Genomic DNA, 21,383 nt, shown 5'->3' with positions numbered 1-21,383 from the left:
ATAAGGGAAAAGCCGAAAGGAAAATAAGATACTATGTGAAATGAGTCCAAACCGGATTGAAGAAAAGGCGACATGTTGATACCTAGAACTGAATGTGGAATTAGGACTAGTCAAAATTCAAGAATTGAAGATATCTTGATGTCATTACCTGAAAAATTTTAGATAGAGATCTCGAAATTGTATTGCAGTAATTCCCAAAAACATATGAAGTATTGCTTTTAATGACAAAAAGTGAAGTTATTTGTCCGAAACAAAACGACTATTTTATGGAGAGCACAGAGGAGCTTCCATTGCGCCGTTCACGACTGACCAGTAGCTCGCAAATGAGGTATTGGTCAATCGCATGGCATTCACTGACTCAATATCAGCCTTCCTGGTTTTATGCAATTGATATCACTACCTGTCAACAGGAGTGAACGAGTTTAAAAAAATAGTAAACTCCCGCAAATCATTCATTGTGGAATTTGTCACTCGACTGAAATACAGGTCAACTTTATTTTTTTCATATTTTAGTTTCCCTTTTTTTTTTTTTTTGTTGAGGAAAACAGATTTCCTTTTCAAAGCCCTGAAAACAAGGTGACTTGAGATGTCTGTGTCAGTGTCCTTAAAACAAAATATTCCCTTTCATGTGAGCTTGCAATAGGCAGAAGTGCACTTTTCTGTAGGCAGCCTTTACAACAAGGGTCAAGAACCTATGGCTCGCGAGCCATATATGGCTCTTTTGATGATTGCATATGGCTCGCCGATAAAACTAAATACATATTCCCGTTTTTTCCGCCGTTGATTTCCCGTTGGGGCTGCAGTTTGCGGAAAGCGCAATTTTGATTGGATGACACTGGCCATCAGTCGAAACAGGTAAACGCCCCTTTAAATGAGCCCCACGAGTGCACTTCAGCTTGAATGCACCGGAGCATTAGCCTTTGAGGAGAGAAAATGTTCTGATTCTAATTTCTAATGAAACAACACCATCGATGAAACAGTCGAATGTAAGTGACATTTTAACAAGGCCCATGTTAATGTTAGCATCAACATACTTCTGGGAGAAGTATATTGCAGATAGCAAGTGTGGAAGCTTATGAGCCGTGTGCGGGCTATCTAGCAGTAACTTCGCCTCTGAACCGGCAAGTTGAATTTCATTCCGATCGTTTGGCTGGATTTTTACTAATCACGAGGAACGGAAAACCATTCATGTTAACGGTGAGTACTATCACAAAGTTATTTTAAATAATACATTCTGATATTTTGTTGAAAAGTGGCCGCGCGTGTTTGCGTGTGTGTGTGTGTGTGTGTGTGCGCGCGCGCGCGCACACGCGCGTTTGCATGGGCGCGCACGGAAGCCCGTGTGTGTGTGTGCACGCGCGTGGCTCTCGCTGAAAAACATTTCTAAATATTTTACTTTTATGGCTCTCTTAGTCAAAAAGGTTCCCGAACCCTGCTTTACAATGAAAATTAAACGTCAAATACATCAGAGAGATTACAAGTTTTTTTGTTTATGTCCAGCACATTGAGATTTTTTTCAGCTTGCTGACCTCCTGATGCACCAAACAGCTTGCTCATATGGGGTTAACAAATTGGTAGACCAGTCTGCGTGACACATCCGGCTTTCGAATGATACCCTTCTTGTAGTACTGCCGTATAGATCGACTTAGTTTGTCATAGTTCATTGCTGGACGGTTCTTTCTGATGCCCCACAGCCTGGCCACATGAGCCGAGTCTTCGATTTTGAAAATTCCTATGGACAGAGGAAAAAGTGTCACATTGGTGAAGCCATATCTCAACCAGAGTCAATCATGCTTAACTCATTCACTCCCATTCTTGAATTTATTTGGGAATTGAAAACGACGTGGAGCGCCATTTCCGAATTTGTTCAGGTTTTGGTTTTTCTTGCGGGGAAGCTGATGAAGCACTGGTCAGACCTCTGGCAATGTTTTTCCCTTCCACTAGAGGGCAGCATTTGCCTTTTGTACAGCCGTCCCCACTTGCACCTCATATTACTCCAGACCCATTAACTCGAATGAAAGAAGAGAGCCTAAGGTTTCTTACGCTGCATTGAATGTTTATGCAGTCCTAAAACTCAATATTCTGTTGGTCCTGGAATTTGAGTGAAAATGACAAAAACCCTGGCACTGGAGTGGACAGATTTTTGCACGTCTGGCAATGAATGAGTTAACATTGCCCAAGACATAGTGGCTAATTACTGTATTCATTGCAAAACCAGTGATTCATCAAGGTGTTGGAAACATTTTACTACATGGTATGTTCTTTTAAGTCACAAATGTCATTTTGCTTGACTTGCAAACTACATGATAAAAGTGCAGCTCAGAAAGCTGGAGGTGTTGTGATATTGCATTTCAACCGCGGACATTCAGACAAGCCGATCAATGCGGTTTGATCATGCTCCTTTTTTTACGTTGAATTGTTGTTGCAATTAAATCATTAATCCATCCATTGTTTAATTTGTTTATCCTTACAAGGGTCGTGGGCATGCTTATGTAACGGAGTTGTGCGCTTAGATTATTAAATTATGAAGGAAGTGACGCAACGGCGCACAGTGTGGCACTATGTCCCGCCCATAGTTTCCAGAACAATCTCGAGGAGATTCAGGGTGAGTCGCAATTTTCTGTTGGTCTTGATTAACGCGCATTTTCATGACAATATCTTATTTTGTTTCCCCTTTTGTACTGTCTAGTGTTATCTAATTAGTTCCCTTATTCATTTCGAGTCCAGATTACTTTTTGTGTCATTATTTACTTCACGTTTTGTCGAGTGGAACTTAGGAGCATATGCGCTTTTCTATCGCAGTTAATCACAAGACGAAACCCATGCGACTTCACCCATCCCTTCTGCCATACTGTGTTGCAGGTAATAATTGTTTCATTTCGTTTTTATTGAACAATATTTAGTTTCTTGTGTCGTGTTTCATTTGCCCGTGAGTGTCCGTGGCTGGTTGAACTGTGCGCCAGCCATGACAAGCGCACCGCGTGTTCTGCCGAGTCTCCGCCCATGATGCGTTCAGGGACATCTTGTAAATAACAGTGAACTTGTGTTGTATTCTCTTTTTCTGTAAATAACCACTATACGATCACACGTTGTTAATTCTGTTTTGTTATCTACAATGTTTTGCATTTGAGAACAATCTCGAGGAGATTCAGGTTAATCACAAGACGAAACCCATGCGACTTCACCCATCCCTTCTGCCATACTGTGTTGCAGAAATAAAAGAAATAAAAAGACACATCCACGCGTCTCGTCTTCATTAATACGGCAGCATCGTGGAGATGAAGACAGTCACTGTTGTGACGCCCGTCACACTTAGACCTAGCTCAGCCCCCTTCGGGCATTGGGTGCGGTGCACCCTGAACTGGCTGCCAGCCAGTCGCAGAGCATTTAAAATACTAATTCATTAAGTAGGCTGTCATTTTTATTTGCGTGTTTTGAAAAAAAAAAATATTATATTTTTTCCAAGAGGAAGGTCTAATATTCTCATCTCATCTCATTTTCCGTACCGCTTATTCCTCATTAGGGTCTAATATTCATGTCAGTAAATTATGATAGTGACTCAAATTGATGATTGGGGCGTGGCAACAGGGGGCATATATTCAAAGAGAGGGGGAAAAAAGCAACAACAAATAGAAAATTTGTTCAAGGGTATTGGCATTTTATCAGGGAGTGGGGGGGTCAATCAAAGGGGGAAAAGGGAAAATGGATTACAATTCAACACTAATTTTGTGGGGGGAAAAAGTTATTTTACTGTATTTTAAAAACTTACTGCTCAGCTCATTTACGAGTACAGTATTTTGTTTCAGGATAACGTCTTTTATGTTATATGAATAATGACTGAATTGTAGAAAGATAGATATTCAAAAGTATAAGATGACTCAAACCTGACGAGCTCTTTATCAAACTTAATTTGTACTGTCTTGATAATATTACTGTTTCCACTTTCTCAGTGAATTGCAGGTCCTGAGTCCTTACCCTTCTCTTTGTTAATCCAGCGGATACAGCGGCTGTAGTTGTGCGGCTTGAGGAGCAACTCCCGAAGGAACTGCCACAAGTGAATGGGCTGGCTAGGACAGTTGCACCAAGAATTGTCGTTTGCTGAAAAAAAAAAGTACAACTTCAGTCACTGCATTCATCGCTTGACCCTTTCAGTGCAATCATTGTGTGTAAAAATGAATGTTACCCGACTTAAAGTTTTCTGGTAGGTACTGGTTCTTCATTGCTGCAGCTAATAGGAAGTGACACAAAATTACGTTAAGCAGATTTCCCCACACACCTTTTGCCTCATCACAGAAAGGTTCAATTCCATCCATACATCCATTTTCTAATCCCCTTCACCTCACGGGGGCGTGCTGGAGCCTATCCCAGTTGCCTTTGGGCAGAATATGGGGAACACCGGAACACCCTGAAATGTTTGCCAGCCAGTCATAGGGCAGACAAAGACAAACAACCACTGACACAAGTCACAACCTCACTTGGGGACAATTTGGAGTGTTTCTTTAACCTACCACAAATGTTTTGGGAATTTGGGTGAAAACCAGAGTAGCCATAAAAAACTCATGCAGGCACAGGAAAACATACAAACTCCACACAATTGAATTTTCAACTGCCTCAATTCTTACCAGATCTCCAGATGTCAAGATGAGCATAGAGCATATCCCCAAACTGCGAGGAGCGTTCTCTGAAGTCTGCCTCAGTCATGGAGCACAAGTCCCTTCCACTCAACTCCTTGAAAAGCATGCTCATCTGTGGCAGTCGGTACAAGTGCTCCGTCCACAGCAGCCATTTGTAAACGTGCATGCAGTTCCACTCTTGCGGGTCTGCAGAGGGAAATAAAAACAAGTCTATTGACAAAACATACCCCTGAAAGTCATTAGAAATGCTATTGTGTCATTGGGCTAAACTATCCAACGAATAAATGATGCAATTATGAGCATTGTGATGGTTGACACATGACATCATAGAGATAAAATTGAAATAAATAGTCCCGTCATGAAACCTTATGATATACAAAATATAAATACTGAGCTGAATTGTATGACAAAATATGTTTGCATGTATGTAGGTTTGTATCATGTAGTAAACGCATCTGAAATCTTTTTTGATGAACTGAACATCATGAGAGTTTTCCATTCGAGTTAAGATGCCACTTAGTACAGAGTAAGCCATGTTACACATTTTTAATGACATCCTCCAGGCTAATGACACTGGAGATTGTGTGTCGTGTGTTGTTGGACGGGACTGCCGTGTTAAATACAGTAGACCCAGACCGCAGTACTGTAAGCTGTTGGCGCATTTGCAGCACCAGGTGGGCATTACTGTTCGTGTTATAGAGTGTTTGAGAGGGGTTTTGGCCACAAAACTTTTTGTGTGAGCCTTGTTTGCTCTGAGTCCAACTGTGTACCCACTATCGAATGTTGTTCCACAGGGTTCAACATTTGGCAGGCTAATAATCCTATCATGACAGTGCAATTCCCAATGTGCGTGATTTTAGATTATTGAATGCCTTTAATTGATTTTTGTTTTTCTCTTTAAACCAAACATAAAATGAACAGCAATCAAGTCCGTCGAGACATTATGTCTCAATCAACATCCAAGTCTTTTAGTTTTTGTTAAGTCTCTTGAAAAGGGCTGGAGTTTGAGCTCCGATAACTCAAAATATTACCACTACTGATAGAAATAGAAAACCCATCAAGATAATTTGTATGGCTGCGAAATTATTTCTGGGACTGCGTGTGGTTTAACACGGCAAACAATCAGCGTCACTGTGAAAGATTTTTTGGGTTAAAAGTCAGTTAAAAGGATGGTGTGAAAACCGTCTGTTTGCACAAGGTGTGCAGATACCCAGAGGCTCATTAGGTGTGTGCGCATATTGATAGCAACAGCACAGTAGTATTTGAATCTCCACCAAAAACAATAAAATCTGACATGAAACCATGAGTTGTACCTGGTGCAATGTTGAGCAGCGTGCAAGCTTTGTTGACATCACTCAGCACTTCTCCCACCACCATTGACTGGACTTGCTCCAGACAATATTCCTCTGCTTTACCCTGCACTTCAATGGGAGGGTTCTGAGCTGGGCTGAGAATAGGTGGGCTTGGTTCTGGACTCCACAAATCTTGAGCAGGAAGAGCAGCAGCCATGCTGAGTTCTTCACTTGCAGACTCATCATTACCAGTAAGGCACACGAATGGCCAGCTAACCTCTGGCAGACCCAACAAACTGTGGCATGGTTTGATATTATCTGTCTCCTCCACCCAGGGAAACCCACCACCTTCATATGGGGGACTTAAGCAGAGACACAAACGTCCTGTGGAGCCGATGTGATCATGGCCTGAACTCCTCATGCTCATCTTCAGGCATGGCTGCAAAAGAAAAGCCGATAATTTTGAAGACATTCAAATGATGCTTTTCGTATACATTGAACCAAAACATTCCATTTGCAACCGATTCAATACCCCTGAATGAAATGAGCCACATTTAAAGAGCGTCGATCACAAAGCCAAATTGTTTTTTTGTATCATTTCATTTATTGAATTGGGACAGCACATACGAATCAACATATCTCTCTTATGCATTGAAATAGCACAATATCTCAAGTTCATCGATAAAGTTTACAGGTGTAAGAAAGAGCGCAGAATGCATTATGGGGACAACATGGACACATTATTTCTCTGATGTAAGGAAATATAATTTTGAAGAAGCTAGGGTACAATCATGTGAGAGTGGATAACAATGAGCTTGACTTAAACAACTGGATGCACCACTGACTGCAGTTCAGAAGTTTGATTGCAGTTAAAACTTGCTCTTCTAGATATTCCTTCCTCCAAAGTAAACAATGACTCTATGTGTTCTCTCCGTTGACATGAATGTTTGAGCGGAGAGAGAGCAAGAGAGTGAAAGAGGGAAAGAGAGAGAGAGAGAGAGAGAGAGAGAGAGAGAGAGAGAGAGAGAGAGAGAGAGAGAGAGAGAGAGAGAGAGAGAGAGAGCGCAAACACCAAACACACACCAAAGAGCAAATAACTTTCCAAAACAATTTAAACCAAAATGTCAAATAACTATGAAATAAGGTGTGTCGAATCACCAGTCTTCCACAAACAAATTAATCTAAAGCAAAGGTCACCAACCCTTGGGACATCATAAAGGCTACCCTTGGGAACCAGGGAGTACCCAAGCACCACATGAGTATCCTGCGGGCCTGTTCTAAAAATACCTCAGCAGTTAGAGTATGTCTCCTGTGGTGATATTCTAAAGAAAATACAGGAAATTGTAGCGCCACCTAGGGATTTTTGTTATTCATTATTAAATCCTACTTTTGTAAATGTGGAACAGTCGAACCACATCACAAGGGATATAACAAATCTGTACGTTGTAACAGTAGTTCATCGTAATTACTTCCAATAAAACGGCCCCTAAAGACAATGTAGAATAGAATATGAACATTTCAGTGGTGGGCCGTACATGTCACTCCAAGGCCTGCAGTAGTGCTACGTCTGAATCAATCAGCATTGAGTGTGGTGTATGGGCCCACTTGAGGGTACCCTTGGCCAAGAAATAACTTGGGACTTGAAGAAACTTAAGAAATACTGTCATTAAACTGTTCAAATTTTTATTAGGAATGTGTGGATTTATGATAACCTCATAAAATTGCAATATTATTTGCTATTTTTGCTAGCTTCGGAGCTATCCAACCATAATCATGTCCATCTATTCTTGTAAAGTCCGTCTTGAAAATTGCTTTAACAGTATATCTGCAACGAAATCCATATCTTCTCTGAAATGCGTAAATATGAAAACACACACCTAGAAGCAGCACAACAGGAAAAAGCAATGAAAGGAAGCTGAAAGACAATTTGGAATTATTTAATAAGAATTAATGGACAGAATATAATTCACATTAGTCAATGATTCAGATATTTTTAGGCCAGCAGAGAAGGCCTTGCAGTCCCTGACGGCCCACCACTGCAACATTTGTAGGTGTAAAAACGATGGTGGTACAAGTTCACACTAAATAATTACAAATATGTGTGTACAGTATGAGTACAGTACAAATGATTTCATCAGACATGAACCAAACAACTGTAGCCTTCCAACTTCACCTCTGAAGACATTCAGTCAGCAAATGTTACCCGCCATAAGCAACTGCCAGCACCGCCGATGTCTGGGAGACTCCCTTTTGACAGTGAGAGGTCGTTTCAACTTCTAAAGACAGTGAGATTCGCTTTTGTTTATCGGGCATGTTTCAGACAATGTGATCATAACTGTGCCGTGCAACAATCACTAAGCCTTTAATAGAAAATCCGAATGTACTGAGTCGAACTGTTGCTAACCAATCAAGGGGAATCGTGAGCTGGTCATGGTATTCGTTAGCTTTCCGAGGTTTGTTGTAATGAAGGCCTTTTCACCAGTCCTTTTTGTGAGAAAAATCTGATCATTGTCATCAGGCTGACATTAGAAATGTGTTCATTGTAAACATTGTTATTAATCGGGACTTTGCAATGTGAAGGTCGGAGGGGTGAAAACGTAAATGAGGTTGTTGAAATGAGGTTCCACTGAAAGACAATATGTTTTGAAACACCTAGTTTAGCTCAAAGGTCAGTCTTGGAACACAAGGGAAAAACAACAGAGCTTTCTGAGGGACAAGCGAGTGGCTGCAGTTGCCATGATATGATTCCATGCCAAATAAATTGACCCAATTTCTTATTTCAGATACAGTAAAGTCTCGTTATATCGATATTCAAGGGAGTCCGAAAAAATATCGATATAACCGGGACTATCGATATATCCGATCCTGCGCCGAACTGCATTAAACAAAAGCCGCCAAAAGAGGGAAGCCAAGCGCCATATAAGAAACGGAGCTGACCATTAGCTCCCTTTTTTTTGGGTGAGAGATGTTCCCCCAATGTTGCCTCAAAATGGCACATATAATTCTTTAATGATTGTAAACATGTATGCTTTAATCTTCAGAACTACAGTGTATTTGAAACATATTCATAACTGGATGTGTAACAAGAAAGCATATTATCCGAATCTGAAGCCATTGTTTGGATTCACAAGCAATGCAAGACGTCTTGGCGTGAAGTCATTTTTATTTGCATTTGAATAAAAAGTGACATCGGCTGTCCTTTAATACACAGTATGGAATGTTAATAATTTTCAAAATCATCGCGCTTCAGCAGACAAAACAAGAAACATTGTTGCAAAAAACGATTGCATTCATATACAGTATAGTGGGCATGTACATAACACAACAGGGAAACTGCAACGCTTACATCTTACTGTATTATGTATACAATTTAAAAAAGTCATCAATCTTCTTCTGCTTCCCATTTTTACCTTTTAACACAAACACTTCAATCTCGTCTGCTACACACGAGCTAGCGTCTGAAAATGAAAATGGCTCTGCTACACGGGTGCTGGGCACGTAACCAAGACACGTGACCAAGTTGACCAATGGCGCGACCGATGGCGTGTCACGTGACAAAGTCACACGGCCAAGTCGACCAATAGCGCGACCGATGGCGGCTCATGTGACCAAGTCGACCAATGGCGCGACCGATGGCGGCTCACGTAACAAGACACGTGACCAAGTTGACCAATGGCGCGACGGATATATCGATATAAACAACAAAAATGGCCGGCGGGGGATGAAAAGGAGCACTGTAATAACCGGATTATCGTAATAACCGGGTATCGTACTAAACGGTACTAATTATACATAAAAAGACTAGAAATGTGCAAGGGAAATGAAAATAGTATCGTAATAAGCGGTACTCTCGATATAAGCGATATCGCTATAACGAGACTTTACTGTAGTTATGTTGAGCCGGTAGCCCTTTGCCTAAATCAGCAGCCATGAAGTATCCTTCATCTTCAAGCTGGTTCATGAAACATGATCTCAAGGTTAATTTGCAGGTGTTAAACAACACTGAAAGAATAACACGAAGAGAAAATATAATAATTCTACAAAGCTCTTTTGGATGGTTTCATGAATCAAAATAATAACAAGCATTTCACTGCAAAAACTCACAGAAATAGCTTTTATTATTTTGAATCATTCAATTTCACTCCATTAGGCACCGCAACACATTTGACATTTTTGGTCCAACAACGAGACAATGTACAATGTAAGATTGTTCTATTTATTGTAATGTAAATTTCTTACCATAGCCATTGGTTCAAAGTGGGTACCAGTGGAGATCAGTTTCCTCTCTTGATGCATCTGCTCCACTTTGCCTTCGTCCAAACCTGAAATGGTTTTGCACTCTGCTGCAGCGCTCAAACTTACTTGCCTCAAGGAAAAAACTAGCTGGATGTCAAACAGACGTCTCGGTTAACTTAGAGTAGCACTGCTTCAATCCACGACGACCCTTGGGACACCTTGTTAGATATCAAGCCCTGAGGAGAAAGCGCTTGACTTCTAATTTGACATCTGAGTTGTGAAAAATTGGGTGTGACCATAAGTGGGAGGGGCATATTTGGCCAAAAATTTAAGCACTAATCATTTTTGAACAGTTATTGAAGTAAGCAACCGTTCATGTTCACACGAATGTTAATTTACTTACTTACAAAGGAATTATTAAAACAACACACAGCTAAAAGTATATCAATCACTTGATGCAAGCATGATAATAATGTGAGAAGCAAAATTTTGACAACGGTAAGATAGGTCTCATCAGTATCTTACTTTAGGTTCACCAATTCATACCTTCATGTGGTGCACGCATATGAGACATGTAATTTAGTGGAGGTGGTGCAGGGGTTCCCATTATTGAAAAATGTTTTGAATGGTCGATTGACACTTGAGTCATGGACATTATGAACAAATACTGATTGACTTATTTGGTCAACTACCAAAACATGCAGGTATTTTGTTTTGCCTGGATGACAGCTTTGGAAATGTTGGTATTTTCTCTGTCAGCTTTATCTTGTGGATGATGCACCTTCGCCTGGAATGACTTTCAGTTCGTGGCTGCACATTCTTAAGCGTTAATAGCTTGAATTTATTGATGTCTTGAAGTGTTTGAAAATTGGTGAATTTGAAGATGTTTTCAAAAATTTTAATTGTGACGGCAAAACACAATCTGCTGGGCTACAGCTCCTATATTTCTTTTTCTTTTCAAATAATTTCCTATATTTCTTTTTCTTTTCAAATAATTTGAGTAGTTATGTTGACAAACCATTCACATTTTTTTGAGTGGAAAACCCCTTATATGAGCATTGCCAGTTTAGTAGAAACATGGATAAAAAAATTGGAGTGGAAAACAGCCCAACCAACCGTACAAAGGTAAAAAAATGGGGTAAGGTGGGGATCTTTGGTTTTAAGGATGTTCAACGTAGCCAGATTGCGTATTTAGAAAAAATGATTACGCATTGGTTGAAGAACACAAATGGAAACCTATATAACTATTCTATGAGTTGTTTTGAAAAGCTTTAGACTCACATTGGAAAGTCAAACAACAAAGACCAGCAGGTTATGAAGGAGCGAGGAAGAACTTGTGTCAATGTTTGCTTTAACTAAACAGTGTTGAATTATTCTAAAGAGCTGCTTAAATTACCCCGTCCCTCAACCCTGTTGGTATTTTTTAGCAGGTTTGCATATCAAAATCAATTGTGATCTAATTGCGTGCACATTTCTCTCGTAGTCCTCTGAAGGGGTAAAGAGCAAACGTTTCCTCTGGTTGTTTATTTTGCTGTTGGACAGGAGCCGTTGAGAGAAGTCCCATGCAGACCAGTAAGCCTCCAGGCAAGCATGTAACCTGGCTCCTCCTTACAATAAAGAGAGGGGAAAAGAGATCTGATAACAAGTTGCTGTCTTCCTCTGAATTTGAAACCTAAACTTTCTCTCCCAATACGGTTGTTCTAAACGTTGATATAGCTTTGCAACAACACGTTTCTCCCTTAAGTTTCAATGAGCCAAAAAAAAGTCAGGGACGGGTTGTCTAACATCTAATTGTTACTGTGCATTGATATGCAGTATGACCAACTGTTTGTCATATCATAAATTTGTACAACTACCACCTCCCTCCATAGTACAAGTAACAGCTTAACCATAGGGCCCTATTTGCGTGCCGGGTGCAAGTTAAATTTTGTTTTAAAAGTGCGAATGAAGGTAGCGTTTTTATTGTTTTTTTTAATTACCAAACGCAACATCACTTTGATGGATACGCCCTGTTAGAAATGGATCTTTGTGCTGTGAACACAGCCAATTTGATTCCTGGACAATCAAAGCAGCTCCCTTCAATCCCTTCAAATGCGGCGTAAGATTGTGAGCGGTCTATACAGAGGAGGCATAACAGAGTTGCTGGAGTAAGCGCAGGAGAATGGAGTGCACAGCCTACACTACCTGTAAATACAGCTGAAACATTTGTTTATGACTGCTATCCCATAGTTGACCAGCAGATGGCTGTGCTTTATTTTTCTTGACATTACATTGGGTTGTTGTCACTTCCGGTACAAGTTTTACTTTCTGCGCTTCTTATTTAAGTTTCATTTCACTGAGAAGACGGTGAGAATGGGCATGCTTTATCGCCGTACTGTTTACTAAGGAAAAGATAAAAAGGACGAAGATCAAAAACTTCCATTTCGGACAGAAAGCGGGCAAAGTGGTTTGTACGATTTTATTGCATATGTTTTATTTCATTGATGTAAAGTCCAAATGTGTGTGTAAATAATAGCTATATTTTTATACTTGTTTGTAGTTCTACGGTGGTGTTGTTGTTGGTGATTCATATTGCAAGTGAAATCAAATTAAAGAATTAACCATAAATACAAAGAACAGGAGTCCTCTGATTCGAATGGAAGCACTTCCACTACTACTAGTATGACTACTACTACTACTACAATTACTACTACTAATAATAATAATTATTATTTTATTTATTTTTTTATTATTAATTGAGTTCTTACATTATTCAGATGTTTTAAAACACTACACTATTGCCTCTGACACAAATCTCTGTATGCTTTGTCAGGTGCAGCCTGGTCTGCCAAATTCCCAAAGACAGTCAACTAGACTGACTACACCATGAAAATGAAGATGTGCGCTTTTTTAACACCGAGCGCACGCGCGCCTCTATACGAAAATAGGCCCCACCGTTTCTTTCACAGGACTCGATAAGGCACTCAAAGTTGCTTCACTTCAGGCTAATGTGTTGCCTCGGACAAAAGCATTCTTCCCTTTTAGTCTTAATGCAAGTGTGGAGCAGTATTCCATATTTGTTTGATACAGTCATCTAGCCATTCTCAACACGCCTTACCCGGAACAGATGTTAGGGTTATCATTAATGAAGCAGGAATCAAAAGTAAAAACAAGATTCTTTCAGCTTTGGAGCGGCACAAAATGTAACTGCCTACCCCGAAAGGCACGCAGGGAGAAGCGCGGAGAAGAGAGGGATGGGCTGTTTGGGAAAGCTTTTTGTAAAGACGGACAGGCTGCGATGTCATGACAGGAAGTCTGAGAAAATAAAACAATATAAAGACGGACAGAATGTAACATCATGATAGGAAGTCCGAGAAAACAAACCGATGTATAAGAAAATAGAAAAGATGATTAAAATTAAAATGTGTTCGTATCGCGCACAGGGTCAGCAGGTGCTGTGTGCTGGAGTTTGTCCCAGCGGACTTCCGGCAGGTGGTGGATGACACTGAACTGGTCACAAGTCAGCCGCAGGGCATATTTGGAGACCATTCACATGGCCATTGAGTCAGGCAAGTGACCCAGTAAACCAAGGGTGTCAAACTCATTTTTTGCTGTGGGCCACATTGTAGTTAGTTTCCTCTGAGTGCCCGTTATGAACTTGGGGAAGCCATTATAATGTTTAATCCCCTCCATACATTATACTGTATATAGAGCGCACAACACATTAATGAATAACGAGTTTTCAAATTTGAAGTGACAAATAATGACTGTTATCGTGGTTTACACAGGACAATTTGAAATTTTGGTTAAGACTTTAGCAAGCATTCACAAGTTTGATTTGCTTTCGCAGACTGCATATAATGATGTGGCGGGAACAGATTTGGTCCCCGGGCCTTGACTTTGCCACCTTTGCACTACACAATCAGCAACTTTTCTTGATTTATACAAACAAGAGATAAAGCCTTATATTTTCAGTGATAATTTATTCATACAAACATTCCTCGATCTGACAAGTCAAAAAAAAAACCTTGAACACTCCCTCATTTGCAAACATGCTGCTGTATGATTCATCATTGGAAACTGCAGCTAAACACATCACACACAACCAAGAGCAATTACAAGTGTTTGACCACTTGCAACAATTGTCGTCTTTGTGGCATGTTTCGGCATGAGTTGGTTTGGTAAAGTTCCCCCTTGTTTTGGGATTTTTTACAAGTTACAGCTGCGTAGAAGTTCTTCACCTGTCAATAGATTTAACTGACAAGAGTCAATTAGCCCTTTGGAATTCAACAACAGTAAAAACACGCACACATGCACGGGCCTTTGGAGGTCACGTTACTCAGTGCATAGATCAGCCAGTCCAGTGCTACTAAATAAGCAGTGACAAAAAAAAAACAGAATAAAAACCACCACAAGCGTCAGTTCTGGTGTCACTTACGGGATCGGTGATGTTTGCATCCAGCAAAGGACACCAAAGAGGCAGAAATGTATTCAACACAAACACAAATGGATATCCCTTTTTGGGCTAATTCGTCATTCAACCAAATGTTTTCCATCTCTACATTCATCAAATACATTCAAATCTAAATCATACTGTGCAAGTGCTTTCAAATTAAAAGAGTATAAAAACTGATTCGATTGTTAGAAATATACATTGCTGTCCTGTAATGTAATGAATGGATCACTTCTTTCCATCACTTAGTAATTACGATAAATCATGCAATACTTAAGCTAATACGACGGAAACATGACCAGGATAGTGTTGATTTTAAAACAGCATACACATTTAAGTAAATATGGGTCATTTCAAAGGCAGCAGGGTGATGTGTGCAGTTACTTTTTAAGCATGTAAACCGCACAGTCAATGGTTGCACGTTTGAATCTCAACCTCTCTCTGTTGAGTCTGCAACTCCTATGACATAATGCCACGCAGATATTCTCTACTCTGGCTTCCTCTTGTATTCCAAAAATATATGTGAGATTAATTGCATACCTCCAGAACAACAACTGGATGCTTGTGTCCAAATGATATTTCTACGTCATATATTAAGTCTCTAGTTTTTTAATTTGGTAATGTTTCCTTGCAATATAACCCTCCATAATGCTTTTTAGTCTTTGGATAATTCTTTGAGGTCCAAATTGCATCCAGCAAAACAGGTTTGTGTTCAATCGTGTCACACCAGCTTTCCCATTTTAATTCTGACAAAAGGTCCTGTTTGAGGGTACGAACAGTCATAAAAAGTGTCTTCCAAAGGTGAGTCAAATGTATCATTGTTACTATTAATACAACGTGGCCGAAAAACCCAGATATTGACTGTGATAATCAATTGAAGCTGCTCTGACAGCAACATGGCACCCTCGAATGGAGGATCTTTGTAGTTCATTTTATTTCTGAAATATTGCTTAAATTTTATGGATTACTGGTTTGTGTGTAGGGGGGTGGGGGGGGGGGTAAGTACACTACATGGATTTGACTTCTCATATTTTCTGGAGCATTTCTCCATATAATGCAAAGATAAGACAGGCATTTTGTGAAATGACCATAGAATTTTTCTTTGTAAAAGGGAAACTTTTCAGAAACTATCAATAGATGCATTGGGGAATCAAAGCAGAAACCGGAGCATAAATTGGCTAAATAAATGGCTTTTCTTCCAAAGTTTGTATTTCAATGCGCACACGCATGCACACACACACACACACACACAGACACACACACACAATACTTGACACACAATTCTGCACTCTGACAACTAAATCATAAAAAAAAAATCACTCAAAAGACTCAATTGCACTACCTTTTGACTTAGCATTCATGTGAGCATACGGTGGCTGTCAGATGTTGGTAGATCAAATTTCAGAGACCTGCTGATCAAGAGTGCTGCTGCAGGTTACAACCACTTTGCATAAAATCATTACAGGCTTTCTTGCAGCGACTCATAAGACCTCTTCTCTTTTCAAGGTGGCCGGCTCCAAAGACGTTTATTGCTGCAGCTTCTTTAGAACAAGTCCAAATATTCACGAGTGACCAAAAGGGGAAGGCTCTTGTAAACCCTGCAAGAAAGAGGAACACATTAGAAAACATTAAGGATACATAGCAAGGCTTTTCATTTCCAATGTCATAGTAACTCGACTGACGTCATCGTACACGTGCAGACTTGTATAGCAAAGATGTTGGCTTCCACTCTTTGCTGGGGTGCACAGTGTCCGGTTAAAACTTCGTTTGTCTTTCCTGGTTCGCGCATTGTCTGGAGTTCACTTGATAAAAATATCAGCAAGTACAATAGATGGTGAACAAAAAACTACTTTATTCTAATGAGACAGAGAAGGCACTTCTCGTCTCGGTGGGACGAAGACATGAGCACAAGCAAAAGAGCAAAAGAGCAAAAAGAGCAAAAGAGCAAAAGAGCAAAAGAGCAAAAGAGAGCGAGCTCCCGCTCCGACAAGTTTTTAAACATACAGAGTGGCGATCTGTTGTCCAATCAGTTGCGAACAAGTCGACCTTTCCCGTCCAATCGGTTACGAGCAACTCAGTGTTGGGCGGGTCTCAGATTGAAGTTGGAGCTGTTGCTTTTTCTCCAACGGCTATTGAACTAATAAGACTGATAGTTTTATTTAACTAAATTAGACTGAAATTAAACGTGCACAATTCATAATATATACTAAGCTAAACATGAAAAAACATATGTTTACTTAATCTAAACATGAAATAGCGTAATATGTTTACTAATGTGCATAAACACTCTATCACACAGTACATGTGGAATTGGATTTTAAATTCTGCCTTTGATTATGCAAATCAGTTTACATTGATTCGCTGTGGCGACCCCTGAGGGGAAAAGGCGAAAGGAAACGAAGAAGAAGATGCAAATCAGTTTACAGAGACATTGACAAAAGCTAACTTTTAGCATATCACTGCCGTCAGGCAAAGTACTCAGATGTTGAAAGTCAAGATTTTTAGTGACCAAACGGCATATAATTTGTTGTTATCCCGTGTTTTATAGCTGTTATACCATCATATACCATTGTATACCAAAGTCAACCCATGAACGCCACTGAAATTACCTGTTAATAAAATTTGTGAAATTGAAACGATACTTTTTTTACGCTGTATTTGATTAAAACGGACACACAATGCCTTAGGGCAGGGGTCGGGAACCTATGGCTCGCGAGCCATATATGGCTCTTTTGGTGATTGCATATGGCTCGCCGATAAAACTAAATACATATTGTCGTTTTTTTCGGCGTTCATTTCCCGTTGGGGCTGGAGTTGGAGGAAAGAGCAATTTTGATTGGATGATAGTGGCCGTCATGTTGAAACAGGGAAATGCCCAACGAGTGCACTTCACACCCAATTCGTGCACTTGAGCGTGAATGCACCGGAGCATTAGAGGAGAGAAAATGTTCTGATTCTAATTTGCAATGAAACAATACCATCGATGAAACAGTCAAATGTCAGTGACATTTTAACAAGCCCCATGTTAACGTTAGCATCGACATACTTCTGCGAGAAGTGGATTGCAGATACCAAGTGTGGAAGCTTATGAGCCGTGTGCAGGCTAGCTAGCAGAAACTTCGCCTCTGGACCGGCTGGATTTTTACCAATCACGAGGAACGGAAAACCATCAATGTTAACGGTGAGCACTATCACAAAGTTATTTTAAACAATACATTCTGATATTTTGTTGAAAAGCGGCCGCGCGTGCGCGTGTGTGTGTGTGTGTGTGTGCGCGCCCGCGCACGCGAGCGTTTGTATGTGCACGCGCGTGCGTGTGGCTCTCGCTGAAAAACATTTCTAAATATTTTACTTTTATGGCTCTCTTAGTCAAAAAGGTTCCCGACCCCTGCCTTAGGGACTCTGTAATTTGCACTGTGCTTGAAAATGACATAACGTACACTGAATTAGTCTGAAAGTTCCAATACAAAATATCTCCATGGGCTTTATGACACTTACCTGATTATAAGTGACTATTGACAGATTGCTTTGCCGGCTGTTTGCTACTATATCCACAGAGTTGTGTGAAAGTCCATTCTGATCTTGCTGCAGCTGGTTTGGGCTTCTCTGCCAGTGTTCCTCTGAGACTTTATGGTTGCTGTCATGGTGGATACTTGTGTTGCTGTTGGGCCATTTGCTTTTCTCTGGTGAGGCGAAGGGGTTGTAATTTCCTTCTACGTTGCGATGAGGTTGGGTGTTGAACTCTGCTTGGAAGGACGAAAGCTGCTGTGTGACACCGAGAAGGCCACCGACCTCCACGCTCAGGATCACCCAAATAATGTCTGTAAAATAAAACAAAACAAAACAAAACAAAAAACCCAGAGGATTACATAACTCAAATATTATATAAGACAGAACTGTGTTTTTGGTAGTAAGCCGAGTAAATGGCTTCCTAATTCTATCAAAAACATCCTTACATGGCATTTAAACTTTAATTATCATGCATATATTTGCTAATTTTTTTTAGAATCGGGAGTCACTTTGTGATTTAATTTGTAGAATAAAGTAAGACAAATGTGCTAAAAAAGCCACAAATGTGTTGTAATTCATTTGTATATTAACACATACCGCCGTAGTACAGTCCCGTTGCTGTACACATTCTCCACTGGCCCTGGTACATGCCAGGAGACACTGGGCTCTGCATAGGCACACTCACATCCGTCATTTCCTGGGGGGCTAGTGAGCGCACCGTTACCATGTTTATATGACCAAACTGATCTCCTCCAACATACTTCAAGCAAATACCAGGCGGCCAGGACTCTGCACCTAACAATAAGAAAGGCATGGTTGTGAATGACAAGGTCCACATATGACATAGGTTTGTAGAAGCATTGTGACACAGGCAGTAAATAAGGTAGCATCAATTCGATATGCATTGATAATTGGACCAAAACTCGATGCCCCACCAATAATGACACTACTGGACAACATTGAAAATCTACAGTATACCTTCTCAATTCATTTCAATACCCAAGTGGGTGAATACAATGGATGCGGTTTAATGAATGTTTGCACGTGAAAAAGGGGTACCAACTTGCTTGCTCATGCAAACAGATGTGCAATCTGATCCATTTACTGGATTTATGCAGGATCGTGTATGCAAAAGATGCAACATTATATCAGGTTAATTTTGCGCGTGCTTGGAGGGACACATGCAAATAATTTCGGCACATACAACATGATTTATCAAAGTTGAGGAGAACTTTGATGTAAACTGGTATTGAAGGAGAAAAATCTGCAAGGACGCATCTGGGAAATTAAAAAAACGTATGTCTGAAATGGGGGCCAAATTGTAAAATTGATGGGGCTCGATTTAACTAGACTGGTAAAGTATACAAAACTGGTTGAAATAAATCAAAATAGATTCATTGGAGAATATTTCTCATCTCATCTCATCTCATTTTCTGTACCGCTTATTCCTCATTAGGGTCGCGGGGGTTGCTGGAGCCTATCTCAGCTGTCTTCGGGCACGAGGCGGGGGACACCCTGAATTTGTTGCCAGCCAATCGCAGGGCACACAAAGACATACAACAGTCACTCTCACACTCACACCTAGGGACAATTTGGAGTGGTCAATCTGCCTGCCATGCATGTTTTTGGAGTGTGGGAGGAAACCGGAGGACCCGGAGTAAACCCACGCGGGAGAACATGCAAACTCCACACAGGGAGGCCGGACCGGGACGCGAACCGGCGACCTCTGCACTGTGAAGCCGGTGTGCTAACCACTCGACTACCGGGCCACCCTGGAGAATATTTATAAATTGCAAATGAAAAACCATTAGTTGAGTAAAATCTATTTTTCTAATATATGAACAACCGATTTTAATTCAAGTTAAATAATTTAATCAGATAAAAATAAACAAACATTTTCAATTTTATTTAATTATTACACAATCAATCCTGTGCTATTTTGATATTGGACGGTATTATAGAGAAGAGAAAGACTTAGCACAAGATTTCTTATTACCTAACGGCCTAAACACATTTCTTTTTTTGAAGATTCCCAATGTGGTGCAACAGCTCTGAAATCATTCCCATTATCCACTAAATTCGAATCATTAACAGTAGTTTGCCGCAACGAATTGTCACTACCTTCCGCAGACTTATTCAACTGTTTCTTAAAAACAAGAATGTTTATTTGCTGCCTGTTTTTAATGTCTTTTAGAGTTTTACGCCAACGCTCCATATTGCAACCATCCGCCATGTTCGATGTAAATAATGCAATGCACCATGGTAAAGGAATATTCCATCAGCCCTTTCGGCAGTTTCCGGCGTATCACAAAAAAGCCTGCGATATCCTCTACCACGACTTTGGAATGCAATGAAACAAATGCAAGGTGAGTATGACCAGGTATCAGTAAGGCAAGATGGCAGACAACAAAAGTTAAAACCTCGAAAGGAAAATGAACATTTTTCAATTGTTGTTTAGCTATATTTGTTACGTTAGCTATTGTAACAGAGGTATGTCATATATGGCGCATATCATGTAGCAATATGGGTACAATTGTACAGTAATAGTCTCGCGCCGGTTACTATCACTCAGTCGTAAATGTGTTTCTCTTTCACTAACACTGCTGAAGCGATCACTCGAACCATCATTCTACACATGCAATACTCCCCTAGATATTCCACGGAGAAAACCATTCGTGCTAGTGAAAATGGTAGACGCTCTTTTAAGTTAAACGGCCTTCAATACAGTTATAACTGTATGTGGTGGACAAATGACGGTTGTTAGGGCTCTACCTGTGTTTTGTATCCGCCAAGTCTTGGTGAAATGTGTGTCAGGAGGAACGGATTCGCCCTCACCAATTGTCACATCTTTCACAAGCGACATGCATGGAGCAATGATATTCGGACTCTCAAAGTCATAGTAGGCTCCGATTGCTGCTTGTAAATTCCTGAAACAGAAAGGACAACATTGATTAGCATAATTGGTTTTCATATCAATTCAGAAGCCATTGTTTTCAAAACTGTTTAAAACACCAAAAGCATGTATCGTCAGCACCCCATCCCCTTTAAAATTGCTGCTGTGGACTGCAAATTTCCCCGTTGTGGGACGAATAAAGGGTTTCTGATTCTGATGTGATCTGACAAAAGCAACCAGTGCGATGTCATTCACTCGATGAAAGCCAGGAAAATACACTACGTTCTCCACATTCAATGACAAGGCAATAATCACAACAATTCCCTCAACCAGTGCATTGCATTTACCTTTTAAATATAATTATGTAACTGTAACTATGAATTTTC

General features: G+C 40.3%; 2 protein-coding genes and 1 long non-coding RNA gene across 4 annotated transcripts in view; 1 reads left to right on the top strand and 2 right to left on the bottom strand.

The window, feature by feature from the left end:
• Positions 1–1,474: 1,474 nt before the first annotated feature.
• On the bottom strand, positions 1,475–13,380 carry LOC148903052 (SAM pointed domain-containing Ets transcription factor-like). 2 transcript variants are annotated; one of them, XM_088995566.1, is made up of 8 exons: positions 13,260–13,380; positions 11,633–11,769; positions 10,166–10,248; positions 5,948–6,365; positions 4,623–4,820; positions 4,184–4,228; positions 3,976–4,098; positions 1,475–1,732 (listed from the first exon to the last, which is right to left on the bottom strand). In XM_088995566.1, exons 2-8 carry the CDS (start codon positions 11,724–11,726, stop codon positions 1,554–1,556), a joined length of 1,140 nt encoding a protein of 379 aa, XP_088851692.1. In that variant the 5' UTR covers positions 11,727–11,769; positions 13,260–13,380; the 3' UTR covers positions 1,475–1,553. The 2 variants fall into 2 exon arrangements, with proteins under 2 accessions (XP_088851692.1, XP_088851699.1); XM_088995573.1 differs by lacking the exons at positions 10,166–10,248; positions 11,633–11,769; positions 13,260–13,380 and having other exon boundaries at positions 5,948–6,118; positions 6,204–6,362.
• On the top strand, positions 2,312–3,235 carry LOC148903053 (uncharacterized). The gene is made up of 2 exons (XR_016114527.1): positions 2,312–2,605; positions 2,803–3,235. It is a non-coding gene; the product is annotated as an uncharacterized LOC148903053 (long non-coding RNA).
• A 748-nt stretch (positions 13,381–14,128) lies between the features above and the next one.
• The window catches only part of LOC148903051 (protein ILRUN-like), an 8,952-nt gene continuing 1,697 nt past the window's right edge, over positions 14,129–21,383 (bottom strand). Inside the window, exons 2-5 of the mRNA XM_088995582.1 lie at positions 20,877–21,031; positions 18,702–18,899; positions 18,093–18,415; positions 14,129–16,192 (exon numbers count right to left, since the gene is read on the bottom strand). Of these exons, the coding sequence (XP_088851708.1) occupies positions 16,157–16,192; positions 18,093–18,415; positions 18,702–18,899; positions 20,877–21,031 (712 nt within the window). The 3' untranslated portion in view covers positions 14,129–16,156. The remainder of the gene's footprint in view (positions 16,193–18,092; positions 18,416–18,701; positions 18,900–20,876; positions 21,032–21,383) is intronic.

Source organism: Hippocampus bargibanti, linkage group LG01 (assembly GCF_051943395.1).
Source record: "Hippocampus bargibanti isolate YZ-2025 linkage group LG01, ASM5194339v1, whole genome shotgun sequence".
NCBI lineage: Eukaryota > Metazoa > Chordata > Actinopteri > Syngnathiformes > Syngnathidae > Hippocampus > Hippocampus bargibanti.
This window is presented reverse-complemented; position numbering and strand designations above follow the sequence as displayed.

What these genes read in the sequence shown, in the direction of transcription:
- LOC148903052 (XM_088995566.1), bottom strand. Translation starts at nt 11,726, where the DNA reads ATGGGACTTCTCTCAACGGCTCCTGTCCAACAGCAAAATAAACAACCA. An exon ending in CAGAGGACTACGAGAGAAAT is followed by an intron (nt 10,249 to 11,632) that starts GTGCACGCAATT and finishes AAACCATTTCAG; the next exon opens with GTTTGGACGAAGGCAAAGTG. An exon ending in TCTTGACATCTGGAGATCTG is followed by an intron (nt 4,229 to 4,622) that starts GTAAGAATTGAG and finishes ACTTCCTATTAG; the next exon opens with CTGCAGCAATGAAGAACCAG.